We start from the raw sequence: 13,714 nt of genomic DNA, 5'->3' as shown, positions 1-13,714 counted from the left end.
GCCGCCTTCACCATCTCGACCTCGACTGCCTCGGCCTCCAACGACTTCGCCATGAAGCACCAGAGCGGCGCCCTTCCCATCTGCCGCAAGGGCGGCGACGACAAGGAGTGGCCCCGCGATGCCGGTGGCAGCTAAATGGTACGTCGACACGCACACACTGCCAAAGGGACCAGCGCTGACTCGAGAATCAGGCCTTCGCGACCACACGCCCGAGCTGCGGCCGGGGTGCCCCGACACCCTTTACGTTTTACCTCTCATTAATTCCACCTTGACGAGCATTTTCGTAATTCGACGATCGCCGGCTTGTCCTCAGCAAGAAACTCCTAATCAGCACTCTGGGCGCCGCAATCGGACCGGTATCCTCTTTACGGCTGCCCACGGAGCACGACTTTCTTCTTTCGCGCCATGTTTAGCGCGACTGTACGACCATCGAACCATTGCATTGAGCCGGCGCTTTCGGGGGACTCCTTTTCTGCTTTCCTTCACTTCAGCAGCGAACTGTACCATTGCATCAGAGCGGAGTTTTTGCTTTTCTTCATCATAGACTGGGCCGGGACGGATACACTAGACGGAACACGGATCAGACCTCGCGGTCGGCACTTCGAATGTGCTTTGGGCAGGGATTAGAGGCGTTCTTGAAGCGCGGTGCTTCTGTCTACCATGTATCATTGCAGTCCCGCGGGACTCGACACAATTTGGATTATTTTCATTCTCAGCGCTCGGTCCCTGAATCATGCGGTCATCGTGCAGCGTGACGCCGTGACACCACCCCCAGTTCTTCTCCACCTGTTCCCGCTGCCGCCCGTCGCCCGTGGCCCGGCGCTCGTGCAGACTGGCAGCCCTCCGACTCCCCTCGTCGCGTTCCCACCGTCGTACGAGACAGCGAGCCCTGCCGCAATGCCGTCTGATCGCCCGTCCCCGCTCCCTCACGACCCTCTTCCCGTTTCCGCTGTCGCGCCATCGTCGGCGGAACCTCGACGCGCCATGCCGCCAGCGTCGACACGCACATCCGTCGCGACAGGAGTGCTCTCGCCATGAAACGCCCAGCCCATGGGTTGCGCGGTCGACGCCTGCCCCTTGTCGAGCCGCAAACTTTTACGTCACGGATTCCCGAATGCAGGCGGCTGCTCTGCATCCTCCACCCGCGTGGCCGTACAAACCGCCTGCTTGGCACCCCGGAGCAGGCGCGCAGCCCCGTTCGTGCGTCGGCGACGATGCTGCGGAGTCGAGATTTTCTCTCCGCATGATGTGCGCCAGCCCAGCGCTCGGGCGCTGCCGCTGAGTATAATCGCACTCTCTTCCATTCGCCATAAAGCCGTCGTTTCTGCCGCGGCGCTGTTGCTGGGCCTTTCTCTCCGTTGTTTCCTGCGACAGCGCGTGGGTCGTCGCATCGCCGCTACTGACTCACCCACGCACACGCGAGTTTCGAGCACGAGCTGCTTCGCGATTTCCGCATTCGTCGTCGCTGCCCACAAAGGCTGCTCTCCTCCGCCCGCAACCCCCAAGCCCAAGCTCAACAACTCTAGCGCGGGCGACAGACCCTTCGGACAGGCTGCGCAAATCGCCTACGGCCAGAATACCTGCCTCGCCGTCTGGACTCGCAACGCACTCCACCACCATGGCTCTGGACCCGCGCACCGCCTCTGACGGCACAGGCTCCGATGTACGCAACACGTCGCACGGCCGTGGTGGCGCAGGTACTACACTTTCAATATTCTCCCTTTTCCTCCGCCAGCCTTTGCCCTCCTTCCCCTTTGTCCCCTCTGCCTCGGCTGCCGCGGGGACTATATTGCGCAATCGCACGTACATGTGTGCGCAAGGCTGCAGACGCATACGAGCTCGGCATTGATGCACTGCGCACGGTGCCCGCTGCTCAGCCACTGTGGACAGAATCAATGACCTGCAGCTATACTGCATGCTATTACCACCCACTAGCAATGAACCGCACGAGCGGGACAGAACACAGCCACTCCTGGCCATTGCTTTCCCTCGCGCAGCCCAGATGCCATGCATGTCCTCTTTCCACAAAAAACCCTCTTCACCCCCTCAATGTAAGCAAAGCGCACGGCGACTAACGCAGATATCTTCCTTTGTGCTCTTGCGTCCACAGGCAACATGGCTAAGACTACGCGCCGCGAGTCGTCGTCCAACCCGCGCGACCTCGTTACGCCGACGATCAAGTCGGCCCTGTACACGACGGGCCGCGGCGGCACCGGCAACATGGCCCGCAACGACCCCCAGCACCCGGAGATCGCGCGTGCCGCTCAGGACGTCGAGGCCCCGCCTAGCGCCGTCCGGGACCACGAGGGGCCCAAGCACTTCGGCCGTGGTGGCGCCGCCAACGTGACGACGGAGAAGAGCGCGAGCCCCGAGGGGGAGAGGGAGAGGTTGGTCGAGGGGAAGGGGGTCGCGGTTGGCAGGGAGGGAGCGAGTCCTGGACATGGCCAGGAGGACGTGAGGGGCTTAGGGGAGAAGGCTAAAGACCTGCTGGGGAAGATCAAGAAGTGAGAGAAGCAGCGGAGTGGCGTGACAGCCTGTATCGAAAGCCTTTGTGCCTGTGGGCGGTTGGTATTGCGGTCGTAATTCTGGTATGGGCGGGACATTTGCTTTATCTTTTCCTTGCTTCTGAGTTGACACCTGCTACCCTCTATGTACTGTGCTGATTCCGCTTTTGAAGGGAAAGTGGAAGGAACAATGAAGTCTCATGCTTAAATAGTCCGATCTGCGTCGAGTCACTAAACAGACAGATCCAAGTCCTTGCTGTCTCCACTAGTTCGCAGGATGGAAAATCACTTCCATGTAGAGCCTCTATATTCTTCGTACTATCACCTGCGCACCTCGGCCGCAGCAAACACGTCGTCCAAATAAGCTCCACACCAAGCCGTATCGACCTGCATCTCGTCTCCAAAACAAGTAACATAGATCAACACGAAACATCCGGACCGAAACACGGGCGGGTGGCAAAACCGAATTAAGCCTACCTACACGTCTCACAGATATTATACCTTCATCACGTGGGTAGTGGAATCCTCCGTCTGGGTTAATCTATACATGTCATAAAATACACATCCATGCACGGTGGTGATTCGCTTCAACCGCAGCGTCCTACGCAGGGCATGATAGAAGGATCGAATCGTTAGCAGCCAACCCAGCATGGGGACAAGGGCCCCTCACCATACGTACGCCGGCAGCGATATTCAACCAAGATTGGTATGCGCTGTAGGTAGGAGCCGGACAAAGGAGACGCGCGACGTAACGGCGGTTGAGCATGATAACAGCGACGGAAAAAAAAAAAAAGGCTTCTTGCTCACCGCTGGAAGCAACTAAAACAATATTCAACACACGAAAACAGGCTGAGCAACGAAGGAAAGGCCAAAAAAAAAAATTAAGGATTGGGGATGAAAAGCCAAGTCCCCGATAGAACGGGTTTGTCCCACCAACCCGGGCTTCGCGACTTTTGTCGTCCCTAACTCATCCATCGGTACACGCCACCACCACCACCACCTAGTAAAGAGCATTACTGCCGAAGTTCCTGTACTTAGGCCGTCCACTGCGGCTTTTACCCCGACTTTCTCACGCGACGCGCGAAAAAAAAGCCGGTCCACCAAGGGATAGTAAGCCGGGGACCAAGCTGGCAGAAATCTGGGGAGGAGGCGCTGGTGGATACTAGCGGTACCCGTGGTCGGGAATGACGATGGAAGGGCGATGGAAAGAGGATGGAGGCGATGGAAGAACGGGTCCAGGAGGGTGGAGGGACTGGCGTGGCTGGTCGCGCGTCTGATTTGTGCGTTTACCGCCTGCCTTGTTGGCAGAGATTCGCATAAGAGACAAGGGTAGGCTGCTGGGGTCGTTCAGCCGGAGCAGAAAAAGGTGTAGCAAGAACCTCGAGACCAGCTGCATCCGGACGCGGTCACGGCGCGGAAGGGAGGAGGAGCTTGATTGTGCATGCATATCGATTGACCCGCGCGTGAAAGTTGCGTGCGTCGGGTGTCCGATGTCTTATTGTTGCCACTCGACGATGACTCTTCCCGGACCGGCTATCAAACTTCGATGTTTTCATGCCGCGCGTTTATAGGCACCCAAATTCGATTCGGTCGTTGGTCGGCATGTCGAACAAATGTTTGGTCTGGGACGTAGTGCATGGATGTTTCATGTGAGATACTGGGGATAATGAGGAATTCAAAATTTGGCTGGCTCCTTTGTAAGATCATCTTTCTCACCATTAGCCGCGGCATAGGTGCCTTGATGGTTCGATACATCGTAGCTAAATGAAATAATATTCCTTGGTCTCAAAACAAAGACGACTTGTCAGTCAGGCGGTCAGGCCTAAACACCGGCAAATATTCAGAACTCCCTTTGTCTCCAAATGCCCTATAATCACAGTCGAATGCCCAGCTGCTGCATCTACACAAATGATATTTTCCTCCATGCCCCATCGACCAGAATTAACGAGTGGCCGCTTAAGTGAAAGCCATGCTCTTCTTGATTTCGGCAATCGCCAGAGCCGGGTTCAGTCCCTTGGGGCAGGTCCTCGAGCAGTTGAGAATGGTGTGGCAACGGTAGAGGGACATGCTGTTGTTCAGCTGGTCCTGACGCTCCGCCTTCTTCTGGTCACGCGAGTCGGCGATCCAGCGGTAGCTCTGCATGAGAATGGCGGGGCCGAGGTACTCTTCCGAGTTCCACCAGTACGAGGGGCAGGAGGTGCTGCAGCAGGCGCACAGGATGCACTCGTACAGACCGTCAAGCTTCTTGCGCTCCTCCTTGGACTGCCTGTTCTCGCGTCCGTCGGGCGGGGGAGTGTCGCGCTGGAGGTAGGGCTTGATCGAGCGGTATTGCTTGTAGAACTGGGTGAGATCGGGGACGAGATCCTTGACGACGTAGGTGTGCGGCAGCGGGTAGATGCGAGATTCCTTCTCGGTCTCGGTGGGGATGCGGCCTGGGTGGCGAAGCAGGTTAGCGGTGCATCAGAAGACGGCGGCCAATGGCCACAGGACACTGCGCACGCGCAATGCGGGAGACGTACAGAGACACGCCAGGGTGTTGACACCGTCGATGTTCATGGCACAGCTACCGCAGATACCCTCGCGACAACTGCGCCTGAAGGTCAGGGTAGGGTCGACTTCGTTCTTGATGCGGATGAGGGCGTCGAGCATCATGGGGCCGGTCTTGTTGAGGTCGAGGGAGTAGGTCTGCATGCGCGGCTTCGCCGTGGGCTCATCGGGGTTCCAGCGGTAGATGTGGAACTTCTTGATCTTCGCATCCTTGTCCAGCTTGGGCTCGGCGACGTTCGCCGTCTGCGACTCGGGCACTACCGAGGCCATACCGCGCTTGAAGACATTCGAGGTGACGGGGGCCCTCGAGGCGGCGGCTGATGCACGGTCAGCAAAGGTGCGCGCGGTGGTGGGCAGTGGCGTGGGGGAAGGGCGGGCGAGAGGATGCGGGAGCGGGTGCGGGTGTGGCAGGGCGTGGACGACTCACTTGCGCTCCTGGAGAGCCTTGCCAATGCTCGTGTGGTCGACATGGTGAGTTGCGAGATGCTCGCTCGGACCGGAGACGAGGGGTGATACAAGCAGCGGAGGTGTCGAGGTCGTGCTCGAAGTTGGCCGTGACGGATGAAGCACGTCGTTGTGACAGCCGAGGGAAGCGGGATCCGGGCTTATTAAACGCGGCCGCTGATTGGCCGCGCCGCTACCGGTGATGTATTCGATTCCGAAGCCAGCGGTATCATGTGCCGCGGGTGAGCGGTGGGAGCCGGCCCGGCAGGCCATTGGCTGCGGGCTGCACGTATCGGGTCTAGCGGCATACCAAGCCTAAGCTTGCCCCGAACGGCCGTTTGTTACAGTTCCACCCCCGTCGGCTTCTTCGGGCGGGCACGAGTACTTTTCGGAAGCGAGACACGGCCGACGCTCCAGCAATGCTGCTGCGTCGAACCCTCTGGGCCCTCACCCCGGCTTTGTGCAATTGCTCCATCGCCACTCGCTCACTCCTCGCCCGGCCCTTCTCGCCGCTCCGCCCGCAGCTCGCCCACACAATGGCATCCGTGCCCCCCATCCACCTGGTCCTTGATTGGGACGGCACCACAACCCACAAGGACACTCTGCACTTTCTGGGCAGGATCTGCGCTCGCAGCAGCGCCACCACCTGGGAAGACATCGTAAAAGCTTACCTTGACGACTTTTCCTCGCACGAGTCGTCGTACACGCCCAGCAAGAGCCAGCGCACCACCATCGCCGACGAGAAGGCATGGCTCGCGAGTTTGGCTACCGTCGACTCTCTCAGCGTCCAGCGCGTCGAGGATGCCGGCCTGTTCAAGGGCGTGACCGCTGCCGCCATCAAAGACGGTGCCGTCCAGGCAATCCAGAGCGGCGAGCTCACCCTTCGGGACGGATGGTCGTCCTTGCTCGCCCAAGGCCAGAAGACCTCGATCCTGAGCGTCAACTGGAGTGCCGCCTTCATCCGCGAGTGCCTGCGCGCTGCTGCTGCAAACGACTCTGATTTGCAGGCCGCGGTTGAGCGCGTATCCATTGCAGCAAACGAGATCGCCGGCCTCCAGCACTCAGCCGGTTCTTCTGGCCTGCTCAACGGACGGGACGAGGCCACGGGCGGCGAGACAGGTGCCATCCGGACAAGCGCGGACAAATCCGCCAACATGCCTACTCCCATCAAGTATGGCGGAGAAGAGCTCGTTGTGTATGTTGGTGATAGCGCCACCGACCTCGAGGCTTTGTTGGTTGCCGATGTAGGAATCTGTGTTCGTGATGAGGATCCTAGCAGTGGGCAGAAAGAATTGGCCGAGGCATTGGAGAGGATAGGCGTGGAGCAGCACAGGATCAAGTTATTGGCCGAGATGCCACCTGCGGATGACAGTGCCGTCCGTGTGTACTGGGCCAAGAACCTTCAAGAGGTTGCACTTTCTTTGAGCTCGTACTTCTGATCTTCCCACTTGGAGGTAAGTCCTCGTACTATGTCGACGGAACCTACCTCCACTGATTGCATAAGTTTGTCTCATCTCTCAATCAAGCTGTCTCCTGCCTGAATGCTTTCCCGTGTTTTACCCCGTCACAATCGAGCATGTAGGATTGGAGCGGCCAAAAGTGCATGTCTCCTGCTCAATCCAGCTATACACAGCGGGTCACGAAAGAGTTGAGCCCACCCACCTCCTTCTCACAGATACTTATGTCTGTACAGTATTGACAACCCCCGAGCCGACAAGCATATGCCCACATCGCCCTAAAAGGCTGACGCATTTCAGTCGAAACCGGTCGGCGCTTATGCGTGCCACGATCATCCAATAGGAATGAATCTGTCAAGTCATGAAGCAGATAAACTAACGCAAAGCCTGACTCGGATGGTGTGACGCGACACGACAGTGCAATGTCGCCAGACCGGCAGCTCATGTTCCGACCTCGCCGCCACTTTTACATCCCCGCTTTCTCCCCGCCGCTAGACCATGGGCTCGACTGGGGACACCAACTACTACGACCTCGGGTCCTTCCACAGGGAGGTCACTACCCGGAGTGGCGCTGCCCAGAAATGGTTTGATCGCGGATTGGTATGGTGCTATGGCTTCAATCACGAAGAGGCGGCACGCTGCTTCGAGAATGTCATCGAGAATGATCCGGATTGCACCATGGGATACTGGGGGCTGGCATACGCGCTGGGGCCCAACTACAACAAACCCTGGGAACTGTTCGACGAGAAGGACCTGGAAACAAGCCTGAGGCGAGTCCACGATGCGGTGCAGAAGGCACAAGAGTACGCCTCGAAAGCGACACCCTTCGAACAGGCCCTCGCCCATGCGATCCAGTTCCGAAACCCAAAGGACGTCGCGGACAAGGACTACGCGAGATACAACAGGGCCTACGCCGACGCCATGGAAGCCATGTATCGCCAGTTTCCAGATGACCTGGACGCCGTGACGCTGTACGCCGATGCGCTGATGAACATCACGCCGTGGGAGCTCTGGGACCTGCGCACCGGCGAGCCGATGCCGGGTTCGCGTGCGGTGGAGGCGAAGAGGGTGCTGGACTGCGCGCTGGCGGAGCACGAGCAGCAGGCCCACGAGCACCCAGGCCTGCTGCACATGTACATCCACATGATTGAGATGTCGCGCACGCCGGAGCTGGGCGTCGCCGTGGCGGACCGGCTGCGCGACCTCATCCCGGATGCTGGCCACCTCCGCCACATGCCCTCCCATCTCGACATCCTTATTGGAGACTACCGGCGCGCCATTGCCAGCAACGCCGCCGCCGCCGTCGCCGATGAGAAGTACCACGCGCGCGAGGGCGGCATGAACTTCTACACACTGTACCGGCTGCACGACTACCACTCGCTCGTCTACGCCGCCATGTTCAACGGCCAGTCGCGTATCGCCCTCGAGACCGTCGCCAAGATGGAAGATCACCTGCCCACCGGCCTGCTCAGCGTTGACTCGCCGCCCATGGCCGACTGGCTCGAGGCCTTCCTATCCACGCGGCTGCACGTGCTCGTCCGCTTCGGCCGCTGGGAAGACATACTCGCCCTGCCGCTGCCCGACGACCCGCAGCTCTACTGCGTCACGACCGCCATGACCCACTATGCCAAGGGCATTGCATGGGCCGTCACCGGCGACGTCGCCCGCGCGGACGAGGAACGAACGCGCCTACACGCCGCAGTGGAGCGCGTGCCCGACACGCGCATGGAGTACCCCAATCGCTGCAGCGACATCCTAGCCATCGCCAAGGCCATGCTCGACGGCGAGCTAGAGTACCGCAAGGGCAACTACGACGAGGCGTTCGCGCACCTGCGGAGGTCGGTCGACCTCGACGACGCCCTCAACTACGCCGAGCCGTGGGCCTGGATGCAGCCCACCCGCCACGCCCTCGCCGCGCTCCTCCTCGAGCAAGGCCGCGTCGAAGAAGCCGCCCAGGCCTACGCCGCCGACCTCGGCTTCGACGACACCCTCCCGCGCGCCCGCCAGCACCCGAACAACGTCTGGGCCCTGCACGGCTACCACGAGTGCCTCTCCCGGCTGGGTGGCAGCGATCGGACCACGCGCAAGATCGTCGAGCAGCAGCTGCGGCTGGCTCTCGCGGTCGCTGATGTGCCCGTCACAGCTTCCTGCTATTGCCGGAAAAGTGGCGGTGGCGGTGGAGATGGTGACGGTACGACGCCGTCGGGGGCGGCCTTGGGGAGTATCAAGTCGAGCTGTGGCGGTTGCTGAGACCCAGACGGGGGAGCGGGACGACGTCGGCATCGGACGCCGAATCCCTTGGATTCGTTTACTGGAACTCGGCATGGAATGGACATGCGAAAAATAAATTATGCGAACGAGAGGATAGATGGACGAGGCACACGGGCGCCGCCCCATGAAGGGGTTTCAAAAGGACATGTGATTGACCATTCTATAAGAACGCTACCGTTCTTCTATGTGTTCAGTTGAAGCGGATATGCAAATGCAGGTGCGGGATTTGAAACATACAAGCATGGGAGTTTCACTACCCATGTAAGTAGGGCGTAACGTGACAGATGCGGGGAGGCTCAATCAACCTGCAACCCGCTGTGATCTACTTTAACCTTAACTTCTTCTTTGTCTTGGCTCGGCGCTCGGCCCGTGGCCCGGTCCCTTTGAAACTTGCTTTTCGCCACCCTCAGTTCCGTAGGAAGCCCATGCTAAACCTACTTCTTACTACTCCTAGAGGAAACCTTAGCGGAAAGACGCTAACCGAAACGGGGAAACCTTTAAAATAGCATACCGCTCTTCATAGAGTGCCAAAACCGTAGCTGTAACGTCTTTGTAAGAGACAAATGCTGGCACTAGCGTTACACTCACTATTCACCGTAGAGACACAACTGTAGCCATCTCCTGACTAGCTGAAGAAACTCTTTTGAAACTTTTCCCTGAATCGAAGACTACCTAGTACTATAAAAACCCTGAATATCATTGGAGTATCACAAGCCATCATCGCCTTCGTAGACATCATAAATCCGTTCCAATCGTTCCCAAGCCAAAGTCTCTCGCTTTGCTCCAAAAGAATAGAAACCCGAAAAAGAAAAACCGGCGCGTGCGGTGCGGTCAACTCCGAGACTGCCGCTCCAGAGAAGAGCTTTTTAAAACAACACACAAGCCCCCGAGGACATGCAAAAACTCCCGTACAGGAGAAGTAAAACTCATGCCTCCAGAAAGCCACCCACTGTCATGCGAAGGGTGAAGAATCCGGCTTCCGTTGGAACAGAAGAAATCGGCTTTACATCACCACGCACCCGGCATCCGCGTTGTTGCCATGCTGCGGATGCCCATTGTGCGCCGATGCTGCCGTGGAAGCCGAGCCACCGCCGCCAGTAGGGCTCTCAGGTTTTTTTGCCCCTTTTCCCGCCGGCCGGACCGCGCCACCCGCAGTCCAACGGAGGAATCCAACGTTTGGCTGAGCCTTCGGCTTTGCAGCCTTCGGCGGCTTTGGTCCTGGCCCCGGCCCAGGCGCAGAGATGATTTCAACCATAGGTGTGGGTGGCCCACGGCCCATCACATCGATCGGGGGCGGTGGCGGTGGTGGTGGCGGTGGGGGCATCATGTCTGCAGGTCCTCCAGGTCCTCCGGGCTCAAATCTGAATGCGCCGGGTGGGGGACCAGGTCGATGCTTCTTGCCCATTGGAACCTCTCCTATCTTGCCGGCTCGCGACTTCCCCCTTGACGGCTGGCGATGGGGCATATTGAGACCTGTCCAAGGCATATCCATAGGAGGCATCATTGGTGGTGGCGGTGGCATAGGTGGAGGGGACTTCGGTGCGGGAGGCTCTTCCATAGGCCACATGTGCATCGTGATCGTCCAGTCAGGCTGGACCATAGTCTCCCAGACCTGAGGCAGGATAATCTCTCCGTCGGGCCCCACGAGGTCGTAGTGCCCGTCGTGTACGTGCTGGCCAATGACATCTACGTGGAGGAAGGCCTGCTTAATGAGCTCTTCCATGCCCTACGACAACGTCAGCATACGAGGCTAAGCCAGTCAGTAACGTCGAACAGTGATGCACGTACCTTCCACGTGCAACATATATGCCATGGGAAGCTGAACTTCCGGCCAACGGCATCTTTGAATTTGATAGGCGCCTGTTTCTCCACCGGTGGAGGAGCGGCAGCTGCTGCTGCCTTCTTCTCAGCTTCTTCTTTGGCCTTGGCCTCCTCTTCAGCCTTCTTTTCCGCCTCTTCCTTAGCCTTCTTCAACTCCTCTGCAGCCGCGGCAGCCTCGGCCAGCGCCTTTTCGTGTGCTTCCTTTGCTGCCTTCGCCTCTTCTGCAGCCTTTGTTTCAGCCTCCTCTCTCGCCTTTTTCGCTGCAGCCAGCAGCTTAGCTGCGTCTTCAGCTGCCTTCTGCTTCTCTGCTGCATCTTTGGCAGCCTTTGCATCAGCTTCGGCCTTTTCTGAGGCGCGGGCTGCGGCTATGGCCTCATCGCGAGCCTTCTGCTCATCGCGCTGAGCAACCAAAAGATCATGCAGCTTCGCTAACTTGTCTTCCTCAGCTGCCTTCTTGGCCTCGGCAGCAGCGGCGGCAGCGTCCTCGACTGCCTTCTTCTTGGCGGCTTCCTTATCCGCCCGCGCTTGGGCCTGCTGCATAAGGAGTTCTTCTAGTTTCTTGAGACGATCCGCTTGCTCAGCGGCACGAGCCATGGCCTCGATCTCCGCAGGCGTGGGCTCCGGGGGAGGCAATGGAGCAGGCGGTGGTGCCGGTGGCGGCGGCGGACCAGCAACAACGGGAGGCGGTGGTGGCACCGGAGCTGGAGCTGGTGGTGAGGGTGCTTTGGACGGCGCATGCTTGTGTGGTCGGCTCATTGGATCAGGCGACTGGTCTGGCGAGCGGCGGTACTGTGCCGGAGGGTAGCCATAAGGCGGCATCGGTGGTGGCATGCCATAATGGTGATCGTATCCAGTGTAGTAAGGCGTCATGCTGCCAGTAGGATGAACAGGAGGCTGGCCTGGCATGCCTCCAACGGAGTACCGTTGACGCCCCATCCCAGGACGTGGTCCCTGTGGATGGTCATAGAAGCCAGCACCGACCATGCTTTGGTTCTGGGAATATGGATGGTGGTTGGGTGCGAAAGGGTTCGCCTGAAAGCCATACGGATCAGGCGCCACGGGCGCCATGGGGACCAGCGCCCTGTCCATGCCAGCGCCATAAGGGTTCTGAAAGCCGGACATCATGCTCGGAGCATAGCCCGAAGTCACGCTGGGTGGAATGTGTGACCATTGGTTGTGATGTCCGGGATGCGGGTTGCGGGGGTAACCCGGATAATCGTCCGGTGGGTACTCCAGCTCGTCTATGTCGCCGGGCGGTGGCCGACGACGATGTGCACTGTGCTCGCTCCGCTCTCTTGAGTAGTCTTCCCTTGGAAATGCTCTGGCGCGGTGACGCCGGGGCGGCTCCTGCACGGGGGCGGCGTGAGAGCGGGAACGGCGATGGCTGGTCGGGCGCGGCTCTGGGTGGATGCGGTGCCTGCTGCTGCTGTGTCTGGTCGGGCGCGGGCGGGAGGCCGAGTCGGAAGGGTCAAGCTCGTCCTCGTCGACTTCAACCCAGTCTTCTCCAGAGTTGCCCAAGGATTCGTCGGTGTCGTCGTGGCTGCCGGCGTTCGAGTCGCTTAGAGGGACGCCAGCGCCGACGAATTCTTCGTCGGACGAGGGGTGGTGCTCGGAACCCGAGGAGTGGATGATGTGGATGTTTGATACCCTTTGGCCCGGACGCGACGTTAGCATGGTGTTGCTAGCGCAACGCGAGGCGTAGCGTGTGATGCGCTGAGATTGCGACGTGCGGGTGCGCGCGAGCGGGGAGAGAGGACTTACGGCATGGAGACGGTTGTAGTCAGGGATCACCTCACTCGGAGCCTTTCTACCAGAGAAAGTCGAGAGGGGCCCACGAGTGGAGAGGTGGGTGCAGCGAGGTTGGGGCGGGGTGGGCGGCTTTCTTAGCTCCCGGCGGCCGGCGTGTTGGTAAACAGCAGCAAACGCCGGCGACGGTGCTCAGCGGCGAGGAGGCGCGGGCTGCAAAGGAAGCAAAGGGATGAGGGGCGCGAGGGGTTGGCGTGTCGCAGGCGTCGGTAAGGCTGAAGGTGATTCGATGAGGGCGCTGGGGCAGCCGGGATTCTGAGGCAGCAGCGCGCGCTCGTTGGTGCTGCTGGCGCTGCGGCCGTCGCAATCTCTTCTGGCGCGCTCGTCGCCTAGGAATGGCGACTGGGCGTAGGCGGCGATAAGTAAGGAATGCGGATCCTTGCGTGCCTCTGGGCGCTGTGAGCCTGACGTCCGCGAGCGCAGGATCAGGCTTCCGTAGCCGCACTACTGCAGTCTGCTAGTCAGCACGGCGTACGTGACCGGTCAAAAAACGATGATGCGCATTGGGCTGCAGCCCCTCGGGCACGAACGTGACCCGCGCTTGGCCCGGCGGGGGCCAGCCGGCGTGCGCTCTCCGTCCAGCCTCGGCGACAACACGTACCTGCGATGCGCTGCGATGCGATGCCACGCGGTGGTGGTGAGGCTGCCCTGTGCTCGCCGTCGGGGCAGGGAGAAGAACGTGCTCGGGTTGCTCAAGCAACTCCCGCAGCGCGGAGATCTGGAGAATGGGCGGGCGATCAACGGTCGCTAGGTCGGCGGAGGTGCTCAGGGCGCTCGGACGGGCCTTCGGGGTCTGCGTAGGAAGATGTAGTTGCGGTCGTTGGTGTAGCAGAACATTGAGAGGCGGACGGGGCGAGGCGGCGC

The 13,714-nt window shown here is 59.8% G+C and overlaps 5 protein-coding genes across 5 annotated transcripts; 3 read left to right on the top strand and 2 right to left on the bottom strand.

The window, feature by feature from the left end:
* Positions 1–2,115: 2,115 nt before the first annotated feature.
* SLS55_007040 (uncharacterized protein) lies at positions 2,116–2,508 on the top strand (the record flags this gene model as incomplete). The annotated part of the gene is made up of 1 exon (XM_066778465.1): positions 2,116–2,508. One exon carries the CDS (start codon positions 2,116–2,118, stop codon positions 2,506–2,508), a length of 393 nt encoding a protein of 130 aa, XP_066630902.1.
* A 1,952-nt stretch (positions 2,509–4,460) lies between these two features.
* SDH2 (succinate dehydrogenase complex, subunit B) lies at positions 4,461–5,521 on the bottom strand (the record flags this gene model as incomplete). The annotated part of the gene is made up of 3 exons (XM_066778464.1): positions 4,461–4,936; positions 5,024–5,368; positions 5,479–5,521. 3 exons carry the CDS (start codon positions 5,519–5,521, stop codon positions 4,461–4,463), a joined length of 864 nt encoding a protein of 287 aa, XP_066630901.1.
* Positions 5,522–6,031: 510 nt separating this feature from the next.
* Positions 6,032–6,934, top strand: SLS55_007038 (uncharacterized protein; the record flags this gene model as incomplete). The annotated part of the gene is made up of 1 exon (XM_066778463.1): positions 6,032–6,934. One exon carries the CDS (start codon positions 6,032–6,034, stop codon positions 6,932–6,934), a length of 903 nt encoding a protein of 300 aa, XP_066630900.1.
* Positions 6,935–7,450: 516 nt separating this feature from the next.
* On the top strand, positions 7,451–9,202 carry SLS55_007037 (uncharacterized protein; the record flags this gene model as incomplete). The annotated part of the gene is made up of 1 exon (XM_066778462.1): positions 7,451–9,202. One exon carries the CDS (start codon positions 7,451–7,453, stop codon positions 9,200–9,202), a length of 1,752 nt encoding a protein of 583 aa, XP_066630899.1.
* Positions 9,203–10,546: 1,344 nt separating this feature from the next.
* SLS55_007036 (uncharacterized protein) lies at positions 10,547–11,914 on the bottom strand (the record flags this gene model as incomplete). The annotated part of the gene is made up of 3 exons (XM_066778461.1): positions 10,547–10,619; positions 10,789–10,949; positions 11,012–11,914. The coding sequence occupies 3 exons, from the start codon at positions 11,912–11,914 to the stop codon at positions 10,547–10,549; spliced, it is 1,137 nt and encodes a 378-aa protein (XP_066630898.1).
* Between the last annotated feature and the right edge of the window lie 1,800 nt (positions 11,915–13,714).

Source organism: Diplodia seriata, assembly GCF_021436955.1.
Source record: "Diplodia seriata strain FDS-637 chromosome Unknown scaffold_7, whole genome shotgun sequence".
Lineage (NCBI taxonomy): Eukaryota > Fungi > Ascomycota > Dothideomycetes > Botryosphaeriales > Botryosphaeriaceae > Diplodia > Diplodia seriata.
The sequence above is the reverse complement of the archived record's forward strand: the minus strand, read 5'-3'. Positions and strand labels throughout refer to the sequence as shown.